This window comes from Punica granatum, chromosome 7 (assembly GCF_007655135.1).
Source record: "Punica granatum isolate Tunisia-2019 chromosome 7, ASM765513v2, whole genome shotgun sequence".
NCBI classification, from domain to species: Eukaryota; Viridiplantae; Streptophyta; class Magnoliopsida; order Myrtales; family Lythraceae; genus Punica; species Punica granatum.
In genome coordinates this window covers 26,496,271-26,521,955 of record NC_045133.1, presented here as the reverse complement: position 1 = coordinate 26,521,955, position 25,685 = coordinate 26,496,271, and the positions used below count along the sequence as shown (strand labels likewise).

Here is a 25,685-nt window from a genome sequence, read left to right as displayed (position 1 = left end):
ATTGAGAGATTCTCTTTATATATATATATATATAATATATATGCTAAATATCCCCATCTTTTTTTAATGAGAGGACGATATACTAATCGAGGAAGTGTATCAAGACATTTTGAGACCGATTGTTATTGTCTCGGATTTTGAGTTTTTTCTAGATACGAATTTTAAAATTTTTGAAACATAAGATTTTTTTTATAGATTTATTGTATTATATAATTGTTCTTTCAAAAAAGCAAATCAGATCATATGTTGTATAGATAAAAATATGATGGACAATCTATATTTTATTATGTATGATACGCTATAAATAGTGGATGTCTTACACATAAACCGTGGCCGATCTAACTATGAAAACTATTACTACCATTATACTTTTTTCGATTTTTCATATGTAGGCAGGTTTATTTTATGTGGTTAAGATATTAAATTTTGATAATGTTGAAGATAAAAATTCATTATGCAATGGTTGGAACGCTTCTTTTCAATATGTTATGCATAACAACCTTGATAATTTTGAATTTTTCAAGATTTTTATTGAGTTCTCTTCTTTTATGTGATATTTTTTCATTTTATTCGTGAAATTAAATTATCATTAGTCTTGTATAGATATTATTATTGATTGTAAATTATTTTAAAAAAATTTACAACACATTTTATATAATAAAATTAGCAAAAAAAATCACGTTTAATCCCGTGCGACTCACCGGCTCGATGACCAGTATAGAGAGATATTGCAATAGAGCTATGCGCCATACATGTGAAAGAAAAAGAAGTGAATCCTCATTCAAATGTTGAATACGTAGTTTGTGACAGATTCAACTGATACCAAAATCAAGTTGCCCATTTATCTGTGGATTACAATCCAAGGATTGCTTTCGAATAAACCTCAGAGTGTAAATCACAAATAAATTTGTTTGGCAATGGAGTGGAATTTAACTCGACTCTATTCCAACTATAAATAATTATATTTATTTGAATTTGTAATGATTGTATTATTGAATTATGAGAAAATGTCGGCAAAAAGTAATAAATAGTTGAGAGAAAGTAATGATTGTGTTGTTAAATTATGAAAAAAAAAATGAATAGTTGAGGGGATTTAGTATTAAAAATTGAATTGAATGGTAGTTACAATAAAAAAATTGAAGAAAAAAAATTAATAATTGTATTGTTGAATTGAAGTTAAATAGAATTAAAATGGATTAGACTTAAAAAATTTATTGTGTAGCCAAACAAGTCCGTCTCTGGTTTACTCTTAAAAATCAAACAGATTGCGTACCATGCAAATATCCTTTTCAGTTTAATCACATTATTAGTTTATCATATCATATATACTTCGATACTTCTAATTGTATATCACTAATCTTCATATAATTTTTGAAACAAAATTATAAAATTATAAAATTTCTCTAAATTAATCGATGAAATCAATGGTGCCAAACAATGTTTCCTTTCATGACAATGAAAAGGCTCCAGCCCGAACAAAGGCTGTCTATGCAATCCGAACATGAATCAAAAGCCAAGTCGTATATCAAATTCGACGAGCTCAATAATGGGTAGATCATTGTTAATCAAGTCAATCATCATGCTAAATATTATTCATACCGTATCAATTATGAGCCAAAAATTATTAATCATCGGCAGATCAAAGTAGATTCTCACCATATGATGATAATTAAACTTACGTCAAGCAATTAGGTAAATATACTATGCCTGTAATGGCAACATGATTTATTCTAGGACATGCTTTTATAATTCGATATAGTATGATACTTTCGGATTTTCGTGATAAAAACAAAGAAATTTGGAGCTGCTTCAAGGCTTAGATAGATAGATCAGAAATTGATTCGACGACAGACACCGAGATCAAGTTGCCCGTTTATTTGTGGATTATACTGCAAGGAGTACTGCTTCCAAGGAAGGGATTGGATTTGTGCCCTTACTAGCTCGACTGCAACATAGGTGGCTAGAAGCAGGAGACCTGGGCGCTCGACGTATGATCAGTTCCGGGATCGAGTTACAAAGATTAGAGCCTGACTCACGATGCTGACTTGGAGATAGACAGCAGCTGTGAGTTCATCCCGGTTTTATCCTGGGAAGTAAAAAATCACGAGAATCAGCTGATGCAGCTGCAAAATGTGTTTTTACTGAACTGGGAATGGAAATAGCGAGTATATTATCCGGGGTTTGTTTGTATTTATATGACCGGTCCTCAACGAAAAGAAGTCAGTTTTGTGAGCTGCCCTGAAGAAAACAACGGTCATGATGGCCAAGTAGGTGCCAAGGACAATTCCGGTGGCGAAGATCTCCCCGAGCTCCCATGAGTATGGACCAGGAGATGGCTTCACTCTATCCTTCGAGATGGTCCTGACTGTCCCCTCGTTCAGTACGGCGATGATGAGGACCATGAAACGCGGGAAATCATATTTCCACACAAGAGCGAGAAGCACGAAATGAATCGTGATGGAGATGGCATAGATGGTGTAGCTCTTCATACTCTGGAAGATGGCCCTGCCCGTTCCGACAGCACTAATGATCACGCTCAGTCCTGGCTCTGTCAGCACTATGTCTGATGCACTCGGGGCAGCGTCTGTGGCGTCAGCCCCAGCAATCCCGATGTCTGCCTACTTCAGGGCAGGGACATCGTTAACACCATCACCAGTCATTCCACATATGTGTTTCCTCTCCGGCAGCTTCTTGACAATCTCGTACTTGTGCTCTGCGAGAAAACCAACGTGTTTTTCTCAGACGAATATCACAGGGAAGCGGAGATCTGCTTGACTATAACCAAGACATATGTATTACTGAGAAAGACACCATAAAACCCATCAGCCTTCTTGATCAGTTCTTCAACAGGGAGGCCAGCGACGGACTCGCCCCTATGCTTTCAAGGAGGCTTGAAGAAGGATACATGTTAGTCCCCATGCCCAGCCTCTGAGCTGTTTCCATACCAATGGCGAGCTGATCACCGACAATAATCTTGACATTGACCCCAAGGTCGAGAGGCAGCCTTATGGCCTCAGCGCTGTCGTGTCTTGGAGGGTCGAAGAGAGGCAAGAGACCGACAAACTTCCATGGTCCTCCTCCACTTTCTTTGGTCTTTTCCGGCACTTCCTGGAAAGGAAGCATAAAAGCAAACACCATCAAAAGGATATTATCGCTATTGACCGAGCAAAAGGCGATACAAACAAACTTGTGTAGCAACAGCTAAGGAATGAAGATCCCTTTCGAAAAATCTATCAATGCTGGCATGAACTCTATTCTTCACGTCAGCTCGAAGCTTGCATAGCTCAATTATCTGCAAGGAATTTCGAAGACAGTTTTTAACTCTCCATAAGGGAACAGGATACACGGAAATGAACGGGGAAAACCACTAAAGCCTGGAAGAAGAATTTTTACTCTTTCCGGTGCCCCTTTGCTATCCCGATGCCAATTGCCATCGGAGTCTATGTATGTTATGGCTGTTCGCTTATCCACGGGATTAAAGGGCAAGAAATGCAACTCAGTAGTGCCTTCTCTGGCCTGTGAACGCTCGGGACTTCAAAATCAGAACACGAAAAAGGGAGACTACGTACTAAAACGCAGAACAGGATAGACTGAAAGATTTAATTAAGCACCTCCTTGGGGTCGCCCAGCATTCCAACAATACATGCGGCAATTGCGTCCTGGTTTTCAACACGAGCAGCCCTCACAGCAAGCAAGATTACAGTGTCCATGTCGGTCACATCCTTTCCGAAAACCTGATAGACCAACAGAAAAGTTTGACCGGTCAGTAAAATTTGATTTGTATCAGTCAATAGAAATTTACGTGAAAGGAACAAACTAACCTCGATAAGGTTCTTATCCACACTAAGCTTGTTGAGTGTGAGAGGCCCGGTCTTATCACTGCAGAGGACATCCATCCTGGCCATATCCTCATAAGCTGTAATGCGCGTGGTAATGGCACCTTGCTGGGAAAGACGATGGCACCCGATAGCCATTGTCACCGCCAATACGGTAGGCATTGCAATTGATGTTCCGCCAATGAGGGGCACCGACAAATTATTGATGACATCTCTGTACTTGCGATGCTGGACCATATGCATGACGATTAACTCGACAAGCACCCCGATTGCAATGAAGCAGATGGAAGTTCCCGACCGCCACCGGCACCTGATCAATCACAATACACAAGCTCCTTCTCTTATGCTGCGTTTGGTTTCAAAGTAGGATTTTAAAATCATACTTCAATTTTGAAAAAGAGTGGTATAAATGGTCATGTATGGGGTTCACCCTTTCACTTTATATGAGTTATTTTGTAAAAAAAAGTTGTATAAATGGGGTCCACCCTTTGACTTTGTATGAGTTATTTTGTTTTGTTGTGGGTAGAATTTTAAACCAAACAAGCCTTTAGTGTTTGTTAGGGTAGAAATGACTCATACTATCGACCTCACTGAACTGATCTAGACTGATAATAATAATTAGATAGGCAAAAAATAGAATTAGGCAGGTTGTTAGATAATAATAATTAAAGTATTGAAATTGTGAAAACAATGTCTGCTGGATACTACAAAAACTTACTAGTAATTACCATTTACTGGGAAATTGCATATGATAAGCATCATAACAAATCAAGAAATATAATCTTCAAGGTGCTAAGGTTTGTGTTTGTTTGGATTCAAAATTTCAACACTTAGAATGAAGTGTTGATATTTTAAACACTTATTAGAAAATAATTGCCTAATTGATTATGTACAAATTGTTTGGTGGATTAAATAGGCGAAAAATAGAATTTCTTTGATAATATACTTACATGGTAGCGCTATATTTTTCTTACTTCTATTTTGATCGAATTCTCTAATATTTTATTAATCTTAATAAGTTTTTAAAAATGAAAAAACTAATTTTTTTTAAAAAGGGTTTAGATCGAAGATTTTATGATATATAGCGGAATTTTGGACAACTTTAAGGTGGTGAAGTCGCGATCTCATGATTTTGTTAATTAGTAATGGATTTTATCTTTGAGTTTTCGCCATTGCTGACTTATTAGTTGTGTCACATCGCCCAAGGCTTTTATAGCAAAGAGGAAGTAGTGTCAGTGGAATTTTGAAAAACTTGATTTTGTCAGCAGTAGATTTTTCTCAACTATCTATCCAAATGCTTTTGTGCGGAAAAATGAGGCGGAGGCAATGGGTTCCTCTATTGTTGTTGTTATATTTCTTTTTTTTTTTATTTTAAACTAATTATCGATATTCCGATTGAATCAAGTGATTTCGTAGTTTGCTTTCGAAGAAGTGCTATCGAGTACGTGTGAATTTTCAATACTATTGATGTACTCTATTGCATTGTAAAAATTTTATTAATAGGATTGATAGATGGAACTATTGGTAGGGCAACGATTCTAATTATCACATCAACTGTCATAATAATAATAACAAGGAAAATATCCGTGCAATGCCGTGGTTGAATTTTTTTTTCATGAATTTGTTGATTTATTATTAGTAGTTTGTATAATAATTAATATATTGTATAAGTAAAGTGTCAATTCTTCTAATTGGAATATCATGATTGTAATATAATAGGTTTTAAGTGGTTCGTCAATTTTAGGTAGATGAACTTTTTTGCAGTAGGTTTGATATTTATTAAAAGCATATCGTGGACAAAAACCATGTAAATACCCAAACAAGAATTAGTTCCACTTAATATGTTATTCTAATATTAGTTTCACCATAAAAGTAAAGGACATTTCTAACATCAAATATTAAAGAGACTACTAAATAGGTGAAAAAATAAATAATTTATCCATTAGTGAGTTGACCTTGCTCGAATATAGATTAATAGAACGTAGAGAACTTTCAAATATCAAGCGATACACAAAAAAAAATCACAAATAAAAAAAGACTATTTAGATTGGTGACTAATTGAAATATTTTTTTTTATCAATGTTGGTTGGTTTTAGGTGTTTGGCGCTTATTATCCTTAGGTAAGGCAGCGGGTGCCAGTCATGTGATTGGATAAATTCACGATCAGGAGACGTTTATCCCTTAATGGATCGAGCTCGCTCGAAACTATATTTTAGTTTTTATATCATATGAAATATTAATTAGTACAATCTTTGAAAAATTTGGAGCATTTATTATGAACCAAGTGTTCATAATTTTAACATGAGTAGTTTTGTCATTAATTTCAGTTATATTATATATTAATTACTACACAAACTATTATGACAAATTAACAATTTTCGAAAAATTATTCTAACTGTAGCATTACGCGGCAATACCCTAGTAGGTACTTACTTTACGAGATAGGTAAGTAAATTTACTTACCTCATAAGTAAATTATATTAAGTGTTATAGAATAGGGTAAATAACAAAAAAAACCTAAATTTTTCAAAAAATCTCAATTTCCTAGGTAGAATAGTAATCATAAAGCTAATTAATTAAGAAAATATAAGAAGAAGATTCTTTTTCTCTTTTTTTTTTTGAAAAGAAGAATTTCATGCTCCGTTTGGTTTCGCAGTTAAAATCACAAAAATTTTAATTTTAACTTTAACTCAACATACGACACAACAAAAATACAAATTTTCTAAGTCAAAAATTTGAACTTTAACTTTAACTCAACACACTACACAATCATTTGTCATTTTTCACAATCAAAATCAAAGTTACTTTAACTCTGAAACCAAACGCACTATTAGTGTTTCAAGAATATATATAACCAAGGGCACAAGACGCACGGTGCCGCGTGTCAAAAGAAACTTTTTTTAAAAAAAAATTAACACATTAGTTTGTATAATAGTCAAGATAATATTTAAATGAAACTAATGATATAATTAACCTTAGAAAACACGACAAGAACTCATTATTCAATGTTGCAGGACTATTTTGAAAACTCAGTTCATCATTCTTGTGCCTCTTGGGAGCAATAAAATGTTAGCTGCAACGGCCGGTCTGCGATAGTGGTTCTTGAGATAATTGGCCGCACAATAACGGAGAGCAAAGCGAGTGAGCAAGCGAGCGAGACAATCATTTTTGTCGAGGGTTAGGTTTTAGGTAATTGTGTGATTAGAGTGAAATTGAAGGACGACATGGACAATATTAACGGTAATTGTTAATTTCGACTTAAAAATCTCACTCTGTGAATGCCCACCCCGTTCTGATGCGCTGGAATGGAAGCCTAAAGAAAGGGCTGGAATGCCTATTCCGTGTGATCGTCATTCCGGCCCGTCGGAATGATGATTCCTGCATGCCAAACGAGGAGAGTGAATGAATCATGCACGCTCTGTAATGAGCTTGACACGTGTGAAGGCCCAGAGTATCGGCTCACACGTGTCAGCACTGCATGCAAACACTCCAACCCCCGTTTCCCGGGTGAAGCTCCCTTCTCTCTCTCTCTCTCTGCTTCTTCAGCTCAGTGCCCTGCTCTCTCTCTCTGTCCCGTCTATGTGTCCGTACAAATGCCGGAAGAATGACTGCTTGGATTGAGGGAACAATGGCGTTTAACGAGTTAGTGCGCAATCTCGGAGGCGATCACCCGCAGGTGGTGCCGATCACGGTGCTCGTAGCGATCCTGTGCCTCTGCTTGGTCATCGGCCACCTGCTCGAGGAGAACCGATGGGTTAACGAGTCCATCACCGCCATCTTGGTGGTTAGTATACCGCACTCCCTCCGAAGTGTCTCCGCTCTCGGTGGTTCTGGCCTGCTCACCGTTTCCAAATATACTCACTCCCTGTCTTCCATAGCCATGCTTTGCTTACATTTTGTTTAAGCTGAATGGAATGTGGATCCATGTGCCCAAATGTATCAGTGGATGACCTGATGATATATCATCGTCTCTTGCTCGAGCTCTGCTTTATTTGCCGCATTCCCTGCAGCCCAATAAAGTACTATGCATGAGTTAAGAAATGCAAACTGTTCCGTAGCTTTTCGTTCGTTTTCGGTGTAGATCACCCGTCTTCGCATTCAAAGGCTTTTCTTTGTTCTATTATGATTTACTGAATTAAAAGTTGAGTTGAGAGCTGTCAATTAATCTTGAGGTCAGCCTGGGAGATATGGAAACTGAAGTTGTCCCGTCTTTTGAGTTGCCCTTTCTTGATTAGAGTTAGTCCTGGACTTGAGTGTCGTCAGGCTTGGAATACAAGTTCTGTTTTGCAAGATCACGGATTCTATATGGAGTAGCGTTGTTCCCAACAAGAATACCTTGATAATCAACAAGCAGCAGTAGGAGGTGTTTCTATCTAGTTGATGCAGCGGTTCGGTTTAATTTGGTTGCTCGTCGTGCAGGGATGCCTTAGTGGAATACTGATCCTGTTAGGGAGCAAGGGAAAAAGCTCTCACATACTAAGATTTAATGAGGAACTATTCTTCATGTATCTCCTTCCACCTATAATATTTAATGCCGGGTGAGAACAGTCTTCTTACTCTAGCATACCTTGAATCAGTATCATCAAAATTGATTGAGAATTACTTGATTCATTTGCTTCAGATTTCAAGTCAAGAAGAAGCAGTTCTTCCAGAATTTCTTCACGATTATGCTTTTTGGCGTGGTTGGTGTTTTTATTTCTGTCTTCGTTATCACAGCTGGTAATTTTGATTACTGTAATTTATTTTTGTCTGGTCAGTTCGTTGTATTGCTGAGCTAACTGTGATAGTCTTCAGATGGGACTCAGCTAAAAGTTTTCTGTTTTTCCTCGGCCTAGGTAGCTGGTGGCTTTTCCCAAAACTAAGCTTTGATGGACTGACAGTGCGGGATTATCTGGGTGACATATTTTTCTTTTTCTTTACCCCTTTCTGGGAGTTTCTCAGGTTGTGTCTTACCTAGTTCAGTTGGTAATGTTTTCTGCAATTCCTTTTGTGTGGTCTAGCCATTGGCACCATCTTTTCTTCAACTGATACAGTGTGCACGCTGCAGGTTAGTTTTCTAGCGTCACTGCCAATCTATACAGATGTTCTTCTCACAGATGGTTATACAGATGTTCTTCTCGCAGATGGTGTCTGTAAGATTTTATATCCACATGCAGGTTCTCCACCAAGATGAGACACCTCTGCTGTACAGCCTAGTTTTTGGAGAAGGAGTGGTGAATGATGCAACATCTGTTGTTTTGTTCAATGCTGTTCAAAAGCTTGATGTTTCCAGACTTGACAGCCAGACAGCTCTTCATATCATTGGAGACTTTTGCTACTTGTTCTCCACTAGCACTGCTCTAGGAATTGCAGTAAGTTCCAAGTGTTTGCATGGACATCAGGGTTAAAGAATAAAGCAGAGTGCTACAAGTTATCAGCTGGTTCTTTTTGGGTTTCTTATAGGACCATAGTGTTAATTGCTGTGATATTAATTTTTTGAGACGATGCTTCTTGCTTAGCAAGTGACAGTTTACTGCAGCTTTTCTGCTGTGCCCAAGTAATTTATGGGGATGAAGTTCATTGTGGTCCTTATCTACAGAAACTCATTTAAAATATATGGATTGTATGACTACCCTCACTGTGGTTTACAGACGAGCATTTTGAGATGCGCAGATTGAGCCAGTCTTCTATCTTATTGTTGTTGAATTTATGAGGCTTATGCCCTTGCAGATGGCTGCAAGATCTATTGGTTCTATCTGTTATCCTAAAACATTCTTGAGCTCAGAGAACTAGTAACTTGAATGCTTCTAAGTACTTTATGTGGCTTGTTTCTCAAATCAAGTGGGACTGCCATCTACCCATTTCTGTAGAATTGTCCTAGTTTGTCACCTAGATTATAAGAGCATGGCTGCTAGTAACATTCATACTTTTGTTTTGTGTGGAACTGAATACTTATCAGAAGCCTTACAAGCTAGTCAAATTTATGGCGTGACTTCTGGTGGCTACAATATGCATTGAGTCAAGAGGAATAGATTAACAAGGCATCCGAAGAGACCCAGTTTATGATTGTCAACATTTGATTTCTTATTTCTGTCGATATTCTGACAACAGGACACCTTATCAATGGTTTTGGTTTGTATGCAGACTGGACTTTTGACATCGTATTTTCTGAAAACCTTATACTTTGGAAGGTAAGGTTCCATGATTTATGAAGGCATATCTGTTTCTGCAAAAAAATATTCGAAGGAAAAACAATTCAAACAAATGCGTGGTGTAATTCTGGACACACTTATTCGGAGAGTCTGTTACACATGTGGATTGATATAGCAGCTTAGCATCCTCATTCGCTTGCGTGCAGACATTCCAGTGTCAGGGAGATTGCGCTGATGGTCCTGATGGCATATTTATCCTACATGTTGGCTGAGGTAATGGCATGCTGTGCAGTCCAAAAGAGCTCCAGTTTCCTTTTTTTTGTCTCCAAGCAGCAGTAGTTTGCTCTTTCTTTTTGTTTGTATGCTCTAAACAATCAAATTTTAAGTTTCACTTCTCTTTGCAGTTGCTGGAGTTAAGCGGAATTCTCACTGTTTTCTTCTGTGGGATTCTCATGTCGCACTATGCATGGCATAATGTGACTGAGCATTCAAGAGTCACAACCAGGTAGTCATCAGTGTTTCACGAGATCACTTATTCTAGATAGAGTAATATTTCCTGGTGGCTTGGTATCTATTAGCTCACGTTGACTTCTGCAGGCATGTCTTTTCAATGATGTCGTTCGTTGCAGAAACATTCATCTTTCTTTATGTTGGAATGGATGCTCTTGACCTTGAGAAGTGGAAGATGTCGACGTTAAGGTATGATCCAGACTGTTTGCGATCTACTAATAGAAAGAAATGCTGTCAGTCAAAGTAGTGATTGTGCGTTGAGGTGTCTTCTGCACTAGATATGCACTTTGATACGCTTTACATTCTCCTACGTGTGTTGGCTGCATGATTTTATTGGAGGTAGGTTAATTCATAGGACTGCCTGTTTCTAAGAGCGTAGATGGGCTGATTGCCTGCATTTTTCATGTCCATGCATTAGCACATTCCCAAAGTCTGCATGGATGTGAGGCCTATGCCATTTTACAAATCCAGTCCTCTATACGGACGTTTAGGCATAATTGCTCTTGCAAAAGGTTACACGAGATTCCTGGGCACTTGTTTGATTTAGGATGAATTGCATCACTAATTTACATGTGACTAGGATACTTCCCTGCTTTTGTTTACAAAAGATAAATTATTTCAAAAAAGGTCTAGATAAAGTACTCTGGGTGTGAATTGTCTTCAAGGTCTGAGATTGGTTAAGCTAAGAATATGCAGTAGTCTGTCCTAATATTATGGAGGACAATGAGGGGCTTGCCCTATGTTCTGCAAGGTGCATTATATACATCTGATCAAGGTGGACAGGAAAAGAAGTCGGAAAATATAGCTTTATATTTTGGGTTCACAGCAACTCCTCATCTCTCTCATGCAGTTGTGCGTTTTGGTGCAGTTTCGGGACTTCCATTGGCATTTACGGCATCATAATCTTCTTGATACTACTTGGTCGTGCTGCTTTCGTTTTCCCTCTCTGTCTTTTCCAATTACATCAATAGACGTGCTGACAGGCTGTCCTCAATCACTTTCAAACATCAGGCAAGTAATTTTCCCCCCATTTTTGTGGAGAGGGAAGTAATTCCAAGAAGCTAGGAAGCATTACATACTCAGGTTGATCCAGTATAGTTTTCTCTCTAACAATTCTGTTTAGGTCATAATTTGGTGGGCTGGGCTCATGCGAGGTGCGGTTTCTATTGCATTAGCTTTTAAACAGGTGGGTGATGTGTTTGATACTAATGTGCTCATAATCCATGTAACGAGAAAAGTATCTACTCAGCATAATATGTAGTTGAATGTGCTATCCGTTTCTCTTGGCTTGTGCAGTTTACGCACTCAGGAGTTACGTGGGATGGAGTAAATGCGACGATGATAACGAATACAAACATAGTTGTGCTCTTCACGACACTGGTATGAAAGGGTATCTTGTTTTAGCTTTTATAGATTTTTGCTTCGGCGGAGCTTCAGCACAGAGTGATTTGTTTGTGGTTGCAGGTTTTTGGTTTCCTGACAAAGCCACTGATACGCCACCTGCTTCCGCATGGAGGAGCCAACAATCGGCTATCTCGGGAACCCACAATCTCGAAGGACGACCAGACACTGCCTCTGCTGTCTACGCAGGAGTCCGCAACCACCAACCTCCTCCGCGCTAAAGACAGCCTCTCCATGTTGATAGAGAGACCGGTTCACACCATTCACTCATACTGGAGGAAGTTCGATGATACCTACATGAGGCCCATCTTTGGAGGGTCCAACAGCAACCGGTAGCTGTAGTCCGCTCTACATGGGAAAGAGTAGGTCACTCGAGCCATGATAAGAATAGGCTGAGGCTGCGTTACATGCTGTTGGCTGAAGCTATGATACTCGGCTGGGTACAGTTTGGAGCTGTTCAAGCCGGCTTCAACGGTGAGGACTCTTAAAAGTATGTTAGACTACTAATATCTTCAGTGTGTGGATCCCACAGCTATTTGGTCCAGCCAAATGCTATGCAAAGTCAGAGCTGCTCTAACAAGATCTAGGAAAATGTACGGCTGAAGAAGTCGCAGTCAGTAACGCTCTGTGGATACTTTTTATCTGTTCGTTTGGTTTTGCTGTTTTTTGTTCGGACTAGTTAGCGTATCTTCACCAATGTAATTATTCCATGTTACTGGATATGGACTTGGAGTCTGAGCTAATCACATTCAAGAGCTTTAGCAAGAACAATTTTGCAAAAGGATCTTGGCTAAAACCATCTGGAAGCATCGAGGAGCGTTCAATTATCGACCGACCAGCACAATCGGTATTTAAGGATCGCTAAATATGGCACGTGCACCAATAATACCATGGTCCCAAGAATCATTCGTTCACGCTAAACGGAATTCCAAGATGGAGCGATTAAGTAAAACTTTCAATTAAGTAAAAAGACTTTCATTACGGGATCGACTTAAAATAAGAGATAGATTACATTCCATGTTTCTTCTGATTTGCCTGCACTTTACAAGGGTTAGAAATTCCCACGTAGAGAGATCTAACCTAAGTTGCCATGTCAGAAACATTACCCTAATCGGACATCGTTTTAAACAAACTTCCCATCCCTGTACACAAATGCTTGGCTTAAGCTGAGAGAACCCCAGACTCCTAAGCAATCAAACGCTACAGACTTATATATACTACTCCGACTAGACTTCCACGGAGAGCAGACTTTGCTCGTCTGTAAGAACCACAGGACACAGCCATCAGCAAGAAAGACAGGTGTGTTAGTTGCAAGATTGCAACATATTATGAAACAGTAAAAACATTATGAAAGAACCATGACGGAGCAACTCAGATATTAACTAACCAGCCAACATGGCAACCGTCACGTTCTTCCTACTAGGTGGCGCCCAAGAACTCCTGGAATGTCTAAAGCACGAATGCTCTCACATCCAAAAATCTCCTGCAGCTTTGCATCACAGAGGATCATCATTGTTCGTGGATCCTGATGTGTTTAAACAACAGAACAAACGAAGATATTAGATAATGTCATTATTCTGTTACCTTTTTGTCAGGTTCAGAAGTTCACAATAATCAAGGTTTCTAAGTCCACAATAATCAAGTATGGGCATACATGCTCCATATAAATCATGTCTTTGGCACTACTACCAGAGTATTTTGCTTCTTATCAAGATGAAAATACTGGCCGCGTTTGGTTTTCAAATCCCTCTTCATGGCCAGTGAAAGTCCTACTATCAATATGACTTGTTCAATTAGCATGTCCATGGAGCAAATCCCTGGTTCCTATATGTTTTCTTGCACAACACCGCTTTTACCCGACTCGGAGAAAGAAAGAAATTTCAGAATAAGTCAGCCAACTACCTGAAGTTGATTCACATTTATGTACTCCCAGATACGCTTGGTAATATCTGAACGAGGCATCTCCCTCTCGCTAACCCCAAAAAAACTTGCAAGTGCCTCAGATATTTGAACAGAAGGATCATCTGTAGATTCCGCACCTACCTTCTGCTTCTTCAATTGAGACTCTTCTGTAAGTAAATCAATACCTTCTCATCAATAAATTGTCAAATAATGCATGGACCATGCACTCAGTCAACCCATTATAGATCTAAATGCATACTCGTAGGCTCAAGGGGGCTGATGTGTTTAGCTAGCAACTTGTTCATCTTGAACATGTCAGTGCAGTCCGTTTCAAATACTATACGCAGTTCATCATTGCAAATGATCTTCCTCTTGTTGTTAGGGTCTTGGAGGTTGTTCTTCCTTATATATGCCCACAGCTGCTTCACAATCTGCATGAAACCAACAAGTTAATTCTCACTCAAAAACAGATAAAGGATTGGCTGAAGAACAAGATGTGGTTTGAAATTGCGCATAGCATCCAGAACCTCAGTCCTCGGCATTGCGGGCTGTCCGACAATGGCCTGCAGTTCGGGCGACACACTGCACAGTTTGTTCAGCCCCCCAGCTCCACCTTTCCTTTTACCTTTCACCTGGGCACTGCACATACAACACCCGAACATAATCAGCTCAGGCGCCTAACATACCTCAGCCAAAACAGCAACAAAGTGAAGAAAGATCACTACTAGCAGTGAAAGAACATCGGGTTCCAGGAATTGGAAAGAATTCCTTCCAGGGTCCAAAGCTAGTAAATTGGAGCACGCATGCTAAGGAAGTAACAGACGCAATACCAATTAAGAGGCTTCCCACCGATATAACGGCACAAACATGCTCAAACCGTCAAGCACCCAATTCCAAATGCGAAAAATGCAAGATTTAAGTTACACAAACTAAAAATTTCTCGTCTTTCCCCAATTATCCTAATAATCAGATGCGACGTGCATTTAGAAAGACTATTTAACCTAAAGCGCGACTGATTAGGGTTTGAAAATTGTAGTCGCACCTCTCCTTGGCCGGCTCTGGGAGCGAGAGATTGACAAAGTGAGAATCGGGCTTGCCGGGGGCCAGGGAAGCTGGCTGTTGTGGAGGGAGGGAGACGGGGACGGGGTGGGGGACGGGGACATGGGCGGGGGGGAAGGAGTGGAAGGCGGAGGGAGAAGGGTTGTGGTGGTAACTAGGGTTTTGTTGGGGGAGGGCGAAGGGGTGGTGGTGGTCCTTCTGCTGCTGATGCTGCTGAGGGGGAGGAGGCTGGAAGAGGAGCTGGATCTGGGAGCGGATGAAGTCGAGCTTGTGGGAGAGGTCGAGGCCGCCGAGCTTGGACTGGAGCTGCTGTACGACGTCGCTGAAGGTCGTCTTCGGCCCAGCCGACTCCCTCAGCACCGCCTGCAGCGCCTGCGATATCTCTTGGTCCGTCGCCATTTTTGTTCACGCTCCTCCCTCTCTCATATATCAAATCAATCCCACACGCACAGCCCCCTCTCTTCCTCTCTCTCTCTTCCTCTCTCTCTTTCTCTCTCTATGAATGGCTCTGTTCCTCTCTCTCTCTATATCTGTCTCTTTCTCTCTCCTCCCGGTCTGTCTCAATAGATGCTGGCCGCCCCACTCTCTCTCTCTATCCTCCACAAAATGACGAAATGGTCCTTGGGAGGGAATCTTCCCCTGACCGCTGGTCACTTTTAAAAAGTGAAAGCCCAATGACGAACGCACACGAAGCATCTGTCTGCTAGGACACATGGGCTGCCGGGTCGGAGAATATTAATACTCCGTTTGGTTGCACAGTTAAAATTATAAAAATTTTAACTTTAACTTTAACTCTAACCCAATACATTACATAATAAAAATACACATTTTTTGACATCAAAAATTTTAACTTTAACTTTAACTTTACATACTACATAATCATTTGTCATTTTCCACAATCAAAATCAAAATTATTTTAACTCTGAAACCAAACGCATCATTATACTCCCTCGATCGTTGTGAAATCAGGCCGAACTGAGTCCGGCTTTTGGAGGTTGTGGTTTTATTCTATCATCAGGACAAGAACACATTGTCAATAGACTAACTTGAAAAGTTAGTATGTAGCCTTTTAGGAAAAATTGAACTCGTCGATGTCCAGTTTAGGTTTCAGCTCAGTCGTATATCCATGCTTCGGAGTTTGACGGATACCGAGATGGATACCGAGCTCGTTAACTTTACATTTTTTTTTCCTCATAACATAAAGGAAGTACGAGTTTGTTGTGGTTGGTCGAGTTGGGTAGTGTTAGGCTTGATGAGTAACTCACATTATCACTAGACTTTATAGTTAGTCGTCATTTCATTTCTTAAATCGATCTTCGTTTTCCCTTTTTGCACTCAACCCGGTAATCCGTTTTCCCTTATATACAGTAGTGTGGGCCTCTTCCTTGGGCCCTGTAGGCCCAATAAACTGAGACAAGTCCCAAACAATGGGCCAGAGGCCCGTCAATAAATCGGCTCATTATCTCCCTTGTTCTCGTATTTTGGTACCGTGTTGTATATAATAGAATGCATCGAGGACCCGAATTAGACTATAGCTATCTCCCAATTGATGGTTCGTAAGTGTCCAGATCTGCATGAGCACGATGGAGACGTGACATGCTCCCATAATTCACAAATTTCCCATAAAGCCGTATTGATTTTGCAGGACACAGCCATTTATGAATAGGGTTGCCCACTGCAATCAATGAATGTATATACATCGCTGTATCCTCATGCCTTTCCATGAATTTACTTGCACATGGATGCCCATTCTCAGTCCAACCACGGTGGTTCAATACTAGCAACAAAAAATAGAAAAACAAAAAGACTACATCGATCGTGCACGTAGTGCCACTGGTAAACTGCAATATCGATAAACCAACTGTACTTGCAACATAGGCATTTGAAATATTCTCAAAGTACTTACTGACATTAGAGGAATCTGACGCCCAAGTATGATTTGATCTCGACATATACACTAAGAATATATCGGGATTTTATTGAGATTAATAAAAAGTTGGTAATGATTTCCTTTGCATTGGCTCATAGGATTCCTCATTGTATATTTGATAAGCCAAAAAAGGCTTTTGGTAGTTTTTATTCCTTGCGTCGTCCTCTAAAGTTAGCATGGGCGTGGCGGGGCACATGCACATAAACTTTGGAATTTTTGGGCCAAAAAAGGTTGTGGTCGGTGGCCGGCTATGGTCGCCGATTTTGTCAGGGAGCGTCACGTCTCTCCTCCAACCATTCTTCCTCTTAACATTGCAAAATGCAGACCACTAGTGCTATCCGCATCATATCCGCTACCATCAAATCATTACTCATGTCTTAACCGTAAATTAACCCGCGAACCAGATCTCACTCCCTCGAGGCCTATATGCATCGAATGTATTAAAGTACCACAAAAAAAATCGTGAAATCACGGCATAATTAAATAAGTCGTTAAAGCAGCGTTAACACAAATATATGATCACTACAAACATTACGGTCCTCATTTTTTTTTTTGTTAGTGAGTAAATAAGTCAAACATCGTACCTATAACATGTTATAGTTGTTTTCAAATAAAAAACAACATCCGATTATGCGGTTCTAAAAATGACGCATCCCTACGCGGACACGGTTTTTCAGCTGCGTTTGGTCTCGTTGCCCATCCCTGGCTACTCGCTATAATAATGCCACATTAATTCGACTCTGCACCAAACTTGATAGATAGATAGGATTATCTGGTCAAAACAAATTTTTTAAAAAAATAAAATGGGATGGCGATTCTGTTATTTTCGGGCACCCAGAGGCCTATTTGGGTCAATCTCCCGTTACGACTGGTAAGTCGGTACGTCAAAGGTAACAATGACATGAGATTTGATGAAACGGAGAGAAGAGCACGAAGTAGTTGGATCGACGTAGAGGCGTGGCAGAGGGCCGATGACCTGTCCGACCCAACCGGGCGAGTACGGTCGGGTTTAACTACCCGCGAGAGTATGGCTGGTGAACCGATTTCTCAGTTACTCTGCGGGCCAGCGTTTGGGGGAGAGGGAAAATATCGACAGTTCGCTCCTTGCTGGCCTCATACGGTCCTCCCATACCCAAACAAACCGTTGCTTCCCTTCCCTCCCCTTCCCTCCCTCCTCCTTCTCCATCTTCTTCCCTCCCCCCCGCCATCATCACTTTGCTCTCTCGCGAAGGAAACTCGAATCCTTCTCTCCGCGAAGCCTCTCTGTCTCTCTTTCTCTCTCTCCGTCGCGCTCGCCGGGAAGACCTCGGACTGGTTGATTTCAGAGGAAGCTTCTTCCTTGGGCGTCTCTCTCCCTCTCTCTCGGAGGTATGTCTGTTCACTTCGATGCTACGATTGCTCTGCGACGTCGTGATTTTAGCATTTCGACGTTCGTCGGAGTCCTTCTCTCAATCGGTCGAACAGTTCTCGATGCGAATGTTTGCGTGCTTTGAGTAAGCTTCAGCTTCAAGTTTGCTCCGTTCTGGAAAGCGCGGAGTTGATGTTCTTGGTTTCCTGTCTCTCGAGCTTCGTCTGAATCTGTTCCTCAGTCGAGTATGGCGGGGGACATAATGTGTTCTGGTGTTTGTTTGGCGAGCTTGAGTGTGTGGCGTGCCTCTAGATTTGCGCCGCTTGACTTCGACACGTCTCCTCTTCGAGGAAGAGTGTTTCTGTCTTCCCCCTCTGTTGCATTGCTTCCATTTGTTTGCGTCTGAGTAATGGAGATTCTATCAGTAGAGTAGAGACAAAACGGTTTCACATGCAAGGATTGATTCAATAGGCTGCACCGTTCACTCTGGATCTATGCACCCTATTCCGGTGTTTTTCATGCTTCTCGGTTGACAGTTTCAATCTATCGACTTCAGGATCTAGCTGCGGTTGGAGGCGGAGATTTTAGAAAGGGTTGTTACGGATTGAATCTGCCTTCAGGGAGATGTCGAACTTTGTCGGTGTCATTGTATCTGATCCCGGGCTACAGAGCCAATTCACCCAGGTCGAACTTCGCAGCCTCAAATCCAGAGTAAGAACTTATCCCCCGCCCGTCAGTTACTTTTGATTGTCCTTGAGTTCTGATGAGCTAATATTTGTTTCTAATTGTTTCCTTTTGATCTAGTATACATCGCTCAAGAACCAACCCGGGAAAGTGACTGTTGGAGATCTGCCGCCAGTATTTGTGAAACTGAAAGCTTTCAATGAGATGTTCACTGAGGACGAAGTAAGGGGAATCTTGATGGACTCGAATTCCGACTTTAGCACCGCAATCGACTTTGAAGGCTTCCTGAAAGTAAGTTGATATTCATCTTCTTCTCCATTTCTGAACTAAAAAAATAAAAAATAAATGTATCTTTAGCAACTCCTTAAATATTGTTTGCATTGAGCTTGAACAGATTGCTTTTCAGCTGTCCACTGGGTTTAAATGGATCAAACGGATGAATCATACGGTGTTCATTTTGAATTGGCAGATTTATTTGAGAATGCATGCTCGAGCTACGTCAAAATTGGGTGGTTCAAAGAACTCTTCATCCTTTCTCAAGGCGACAACGACGACGCTCCTGCACACGATTAGTGAATCTGAAAAGGGCTCTTATGTTGCTCATATAAACAGATACTTGAGAGATGACCCGTTCTTGAAGCAATTTCTTCCTATAGACCCTGCTTCAAATGATCTGTTTAATCTAGCCAAAGATGGAGTTCTTCTATGGTGAGCTGCAGTCCACTCTTCCTTCTCCATGTATCATTTAGGGTTGAGGCCTTATTGCAAGTGATGATGTCTGTCTTGGAATTGGTTCAGCAAGCTTATCAATGTCGCGGTTCCGGGGACTATAGATGACCGTGCTATCAACACCAAGCGGGTGCTTAATCTGTGGGAGAGGAATGAAAATCATACCCTTTGTCTCAATTCTGCAAAGGCTATTGGCTGTACAGTGGTGAACATAGGCACACAAGACTTGGTTGAAGGAAGGGTAAGACAGTCTAACATGTTATTATCTGGATTATAGATTATGTGTTAGGACGGATTAAGAGGTTCGCTGTCTGTTTCTATTTGTGCAGCCTCATCTGGTGCTTGGGCTGATTTCTCAAATTATAAAGGTAAGCGACTAGTCTTATATGTATTATAAAGTGGGACTTCTTAAATAGGCTTGTGAGGTGGTTTGGCATCATCTTTTCAATGCTCTGGCAAATTCAGATTCAATTGTTGGCGGATCTTAACCTAAAGAAGACACCTCAACTTGTTGAATTGGTAGATGATAGCAAGGTATGTATGCTTGTTTGTCCTTTTTTTGCTTTTTGTTATTTTTTTTCTCCTTCCTATCTAACATTGAATTACTCTTCCTGATACAGGATGTTGAAGAGCTTATGGGTTTAGCCCCCGAGAAGGTTTTACTAAAATGGATGAATTTCCATCTTAAGAAGGCAGGGTACAAGAAAACAGTCAATAATTTTTCTTCTGACGTGAAGGTAATCTCCCCTAGAATGCTTTAATCTAATTCTGGGAGTTCATACTTAGGATTGGTTAATTCTTAGAAGTTGGAGCATAAGTATGGAGTTGTTTCAATATATTTGTCGCAAATGTTATTCTCCAGTCTTGTCAAATAGGTTGAATCATTATATAAATCATGTTTTTTAATCCATATCGATGCAGGATGGAGAGGCATATGCGTACCTGCTCAATGTGCTTGCACCAGAGCATTGCAACCCCGCCACCCTAGACACTAAGGATCTAATTGAAAGGGCAAAATTAGTACTTGATCATGCTGAGAAGATGGATTGCAAACGATACTTGACTCCTAAAGATATTGTTGAGGGCTCATCCAATTTGAATCTTGCTTTTGTTGCTCAAATATTTCACCAAAGGTGCTGAGCCACGCAAGTACATTTATGATTTATTTAAATTCATTTTGTTGCTGGCTTTGCTACTCTTTATACTTAAATCACGTTTATGGAGGTGGTGTTATTAGAATTGTTTTCTATTTATTTATTTTTGCTAGCTTTTTTTTTTTTTTGGGGGGGGGGGGGGGGGGGCGCTAGCTATTACCTTGTTATGTATTATAACATGACCATGACTGTACTATTCTTGCAGGAATGGCCTGTCAACAGACAGCAAGAAGATTTCCTTTGCTGAGATGATGACAGATGATATTCTGACATCTAGAGAAGAAAGATGCTTTCGGCTTTGGATCAACAGTCTGGGAATTGATAGTTATGTCAATAATGTGTTTGAGGATGTCAGGAACGGGTACGTCTCTTATCTGAATGAACAACCAGTCCCCCTCATTTGAAAGTGGTTCCTTATCAATTTTGTTTAGGCTGATTCTGGAAAAGAGCTTATACATCAGACCACCCCTCCCCCTCATTACAGTTAGCCTTGAAATGTATTACATGCCATGTATTTGTTGAGGTCAATGGCCTTATAATTTCACTGTTATAATCACTACATTCAATTTGAATTATCTCTTATGCAGATGGATACTCCTGGAAGTGCTTGACAAGGTTTTTCCTGGATCAGTAAACTGGAAGCACGCATCAAAACCTCCTATAAAGATGCCTTTTAGAAAAGTCGAGAATTGCAATCAAGTCATAAGGATTGGAAAGCTGCTGAAGTTTTCCCTCGTAAATGTGGGTGGAAATGATATAGTGCAAGGAAACAAGAAGCTTATACTTGGTATTCTGCTTACACTTGACATTTCATATTTGTATTATCTGCACATTCTGTAGCCTTATCCCCTGAACAAATTTCATATCTGTTTCAGCTTTCTTATGGCAATTGATGAGATTTAATATGCTTCAACTTCTGAAGAACCTGAGATTCCGCTCACGTGGAAAGGAAATAACTGATGTGGATATCCTGAACTGGGCAAATAAGAAAGTGAAAAGCACAGGAAGAACTTCTCATATAGAGAGCTTCAAGGTGAAATACATTTGTATTCAACTTTTGTTCTTTTTCTTTTTTAGCTTGACTTAGAATCAGCCATGTTTTACATCAAAACTCACTGATATTGTTGAAACTCAGGATAAGAGTCTCTCAAGTGGGTTATTCTTCCTTGAGCTTCTTAGCGCAGTGGAGCCTAGAGTTGTCAATTGGAATCTTGTTACCAAGGGTGAAAGTGGTATGAACTGCCGAAACAAGAACTGGATTTTATTTGTGTCGATATTGATTTGAAGAATAGTAACTGCTTATAATTAACCTGTCCAGAGAGCTTATAATTTACAGAACTGACTTGCATCCACCATGTTGTTACTTGTTAGATGATGAAAAGAAGTTGAATGCCACATACATAGTCAGTGTTGCACGAAAGCTCGGGTGCTCCATCTTCTTGTTACCTGAGGACATCATGGAGGTAAGCAATTAAAATTTTTATAAGCAGTACCAGCTACCTGATGAATTTCCGCTTGACGATTTCACCGAGCATCGTGTTGTTTCATGCAATCAAAGAACTGCTTAGTTAGTCGCAATCTTTGTATTGTGGCCAAAAAGTACCAAAGAGGAGTTGCATGTGGAATTAAAAAAGAAACGCATGCATAGCCGAAAAACCTTAAAACAACCATAGACATTTTGCTAGGCTTAGTCAACTGAGTAACTAATGATATGGATTTGGTTGGATATGGGAAAACGATGGAACTCTTTGCTCATTGCTGACCGGTGCTTCTAAACTTTATCGTGCTGTGCAGGTGAACCAGAAGATGATCCTTACTTTGATGGCAAGCATCATGTACTGGAGTCTCCAACAGCAAGTGGAAGAAGAAGCTGGGAACTCATCCCCGGCCCCTTCTTGTGACACGATGACAAGTACCATCACTACTTCCGAACCATCCTCAACCTCTTCTGTAAACGACGAAGACGAGATCTCATCGATCAGCGGTGATGTTTCGAGCTTGACGATCGATGATAGTGTTTGCGGTGATATCTCGAGCCTGGCCATCGATGACAATGCTTCTGACTCCACTGTGTCTTCGCACCTAGAGAATGATGAGGACCCTCAGGTTGTGAATGAATAGTCACCGGCAGACCATGTGGGGAAGGAGAGGGTTCGATAATTTTGTAGGTGAATCAGGAGTGGTTTCTCTTTTGTTTGGGGGACGAGAGGGGCTCTTATGGAGTAAAGAAAGCAAAGTTCCCTTCGACTTCAATAAGCCGTTTTGCCACTGCAACCAGAGGAATGAGGTAAAGAGACGAGAGTCTGTCCCTCTAAAGAGAGGGTTTGTGAGAGAACCCCATGTAAAGCGAGGCATGAAGGAAAAAAACAACTGTAACTTAAACAAATAAGCACCCTCGGGTATTGTAAATTCGTGAGACATGATGTCTCACTGTCTCACATACGAAAGCCGATGACGAAGATCGAACGAAGACTGGACTTGCGTCTTTTTCTCTTAACCACCGATGATTTTACACAGGTGATGATTTTACACAGGTAATGCTGATTGTCTGAGAATGGCAGTGTTGCACGTCCTGTCTGAGTCTTTGAGAGCGTTCACAGGCTCAAAGAATCTTGTGTTTTCTTTTGAGGGGATCGTAGGGTAGGATCCTATTGTGCTGAAGGACATAGGACACCACATGCTGCCTACACTCTATCCTTCGATACAATAATTGCTATGTTGATTGCTCTTTGAACAAATCGCACACATAAAACTCGCAGCGGTCCTTTTCAGCTCAACATTGCCTTTTCTCGACAATTCGGAATCTGATTGATACTTTTGCATTCTTTTCCACTGGCTCGGGGTAGTCCTTGTTGACCACGGGCTTCGCCTGTATTAGTATGTTGATTTTGAAGTTTTCAGTTCGCATACATCGCGAAGATTGTTGTAATTGCCGGCGCTGTGGAACCATATAATTCTGGGTCAAGAAAGGTAGGCCTCTTTCCGCTTATTTGCCCATCCATTGTTGGCGCTCCCCACAATTGAACAGAGCTGAACGGGACAGAACAACGCACCTTTGCACTCCCCGACTTTGCAATGGGAGAAGAAAGACTTATGTGCAATGGTGGTACCAAGTAAGATTATGCTACAAAGTACATAAAAAACTATTATTTTTATCGATAATGAATTATTTTAATATTTCCATAACACCTTCAAATTTGTTAAAAGGGCCCATTCCCAGACCCTGCCACCATTTTGCCTATTAACTCCCCGTTTGGTGGATATATATGTTTATGTAAGCATATATCTATATTGGTGAATCCACTAGTGCATTGCACATTAAGTGGTAAGACGTAATAATTATAAAATGCTAGAATATATATAAAAATTTAAATTTCATCGAAAAATATATAATTAATTATATAACATCATTAATAATCTTATTGGTTGATTTAAAGATACAAAATCAATAAATATGAATTACTTAATACCATTAATGTATATTGATAATTTTTTTATTTAAATAAAACATAATCAATAATATCTAAAATTATAAATAGTTAATTAAAAAGTTTTTATTAGAATTTAGTCGATTTTCCTTTAAAAATTAAGGATAATATAAGAAGTGAAGGTATAATATTTTAATATAGAACAATTCCAAACTATTGTATATTTGTTGGAATTTTGAAGTAATTAATTGAAACATAAAGAAGAAAAAAATTTGCAATTTTAATGTTTAATTGAGAAGAAATTGTAATAAATATTCATTTTAAGTTCATTAGTAATTTAATATTCTTACTGTATTACACATATAATAAATTTTAAAATATGCAAAAATAAAACATGACAATAATTAATTAATATCAAAATCCTTAGCCGAATGCAAAATTAAAATCATGATAAACAAGGGCAAAAAGAGTGAACATTACTAAAGAAAAATGATAGAAAAGCAATATAACAAAAAAGATTGTCTAATTGCTTAAAATTCTAATTCTTTGTAAAAAACTTACCTCAAAAGTAATAAATAATTATCGCTAATTTTTTTATATGTAAATCACATATAGTTTTAATTTCTTTTCAATTTTTATTTGGAATAAATACCAAAAAAGATAAAAACATTTGAAACATCTTTTCTTTCAGACCAAATTATTTATTTTTGTATAAACAGGACATAACATCTATTAATGTTTTATTAAGGCCTTTCCAATATTTTGATTTTTTTGTGTTTCAAAAGTTAAACTTTACGGGATCCAAAAACGAAAGAGAATGGTAGGTCGGGTCAGTAGTGGTTTGTCGAAGGACATCACCACCCTTGGCGAGGTTGTCGATCGGTGGTGCTTGCTGGCTTAAGGCCCTTACCGCTCAATTTCCTATTTCCTATGAAAATATAATTAAGAGTATAAGGAAAAAAATAAGAAAAAAACACTAAAAGAAAATCAAATAATATCTCCAAATATAGAGAGAAACCTATGATATCCTAAAAAAAAGTAAAAATCTATGAAGAACAACATAAGAAAGAATTACTCGAGAATTATACGTAAATATTCTTTATTAAAGACCCATAAAGAATTGGAGAATTTACCTAAAATGATCAATGATTTACCCATTTTGTCAAATCTATCATATGTTTTTTTGTCAAATATATCACATGGTTTACTTTTTGCATCAAATCTATCCCCGCGTTATCTTTTCCATCAACATCTAACTGCCGTGCTGACGTGGCGCCCACGTGGCAAGTGTGGCCCACTATCCCTCTACTTGCCATGTCAGTACGACCGTTAGATGTCGACGAAAAAGATAAAGTCAGGATAGATTTGATGCAAAAAGTAAACCATATGATAGATTTGACAAAAAAAGCATATGATAGATCTGATAAAATCGGTAAACCATGGGGCATTTGGGGTAAAAACCCCTAAAAAATTTATAAATTATAAGCGAATAGATATTTTATAAGAGATAACATACATTTTGAAATATAAAAATACGATTATTAATATTTTCGGATAACAACATCGAGAATCT

General features: G+C 39.4%; 3 protein-coding genes, 1 long non-coding RNA gene and 1 pseudogene across 5 annotated transcripts; 2 read left to right on the top strand and 3 right to left on the bottom strand.

The window, feature by feature from the left end:
* Positions 1-1,633: 1,633 nt before the first annotated feature.
* On the bottom strand, positions 1,634-4,112 carry LOC116213029 (annotated as a pseudogene).
* A 3,243-nt stretch (positions 4,113-7,355) lies between these two features.
* On the top strand, positions 7,356-12,659 carry LOC116213818 (sodium/hydrogen exchanger 4). The gene is given in 15 exon segments (XM_031548896.1): positions 7,356-7,620; positions 8,256-8,374; positions 8,458-8,555; positions 8,672-8,731; positions 8,837-8,883; positions 8,993-9,187; positions 9,960-10,006; positions 10,174-10,240; positions 10,372-10,472; positions 10,565-10,666; positions 11,346-11,420; positions 11,422-11,488; positions 11,601-11,663; positions 11,774-11,857; positions 11,942-12,659. Coding segments are annotated over 15 exon segments (1,578 nt in total). The 5' UTR covers positions 7,356-7,440; the 3' UTR covers positions 12,215-12,659.
* Positions 12,660-12,820: 161 nt separating this feature from the next.
* On the bottom strand, positions 12,821-15,375 carry LOC116213819 (SWI/SNF-related matrix-associated actin-dependent regulator of chromatin subfamily D member 1-like). Of its 2 annotated transcripts, none has more exons than XM_031548898.1 (6): positions 14,823-15,375; positions 14,308-14,419; positions 14,040-14,211; positions 13,781-13,944; positions 13,266-13,403; positions 12,821-13,136 (listed from the first exon to the last, which is right to left on the bottom strand). In XM_031548898.1, the coding sequence occupies exons 1-5, from the start codon at positions 15,236-15,238 to the stop codon at positions 13,284-13,286; spliced, it is 984 nt and encodes a 327-aa protein (XP_031404758.1). In that variant the 5' UTR covers positions 15,239-15,375; the 3' UTR covers positions 12,821-13,136; positions 13,266-13,283. The 2 variants fall into 2 exon arrangements, with proteins under 2 accessions (XP_031404758.1, XP_031404757.1); XM_031548897.1 differs by having other exon boundaries at positions 13,781-13,947; positions 14,823-15,373.
* Positions 15,376-17,830: 2,455 nt separating this feature from the next.
* LOC116214657 (fimbrin-1-like) lies at positions 17,831-23,215 on the top strand. The gene is made up of 15 exons (XM_031550066.1): positions 17,831-18,137; positions 18,674-18,828; positions 18,922-19,092; positions 19,271-19,509; positions 19,600-19,771; positions 19,860-19,898; positions 19,996-20,064; positions 20,151-20,267; positions 20,452-20,663; positions 20,890-21,045; positions 21,272-21,471; positions 21,560-21,717; positions 21,820-21,916; positions 22,056-22,147; positions 22,479-23,215. The coding sequence occupies exons 2-15, from the start codon at positions 18,742-18,744 to the stop codon at positions 22,803-22,805; spliced, it is 2,136 nt and encodes a 711-aa protein (XP_031405926.1). The 5' UTR covers positions 17,831-18,137; positions 18,674-18,741; the 3' UTR covers positions 22,806-23,215.
* Positions 21,704-22,641, bottom strand: LOC116214658. Its single transcript, XR_004158298.1, has 2 exons — positions 22,502-22,641; positions 21,704-22,130 (listed from the first exon to the last, which is right to left on the bottom strand). It is a non-coding gene; the product is annotated as an uncharacterized LOC116214658 (long non-coding RNA).
* Positions 23,216-25,685: the final 2,470 nt, after the last annotated feature.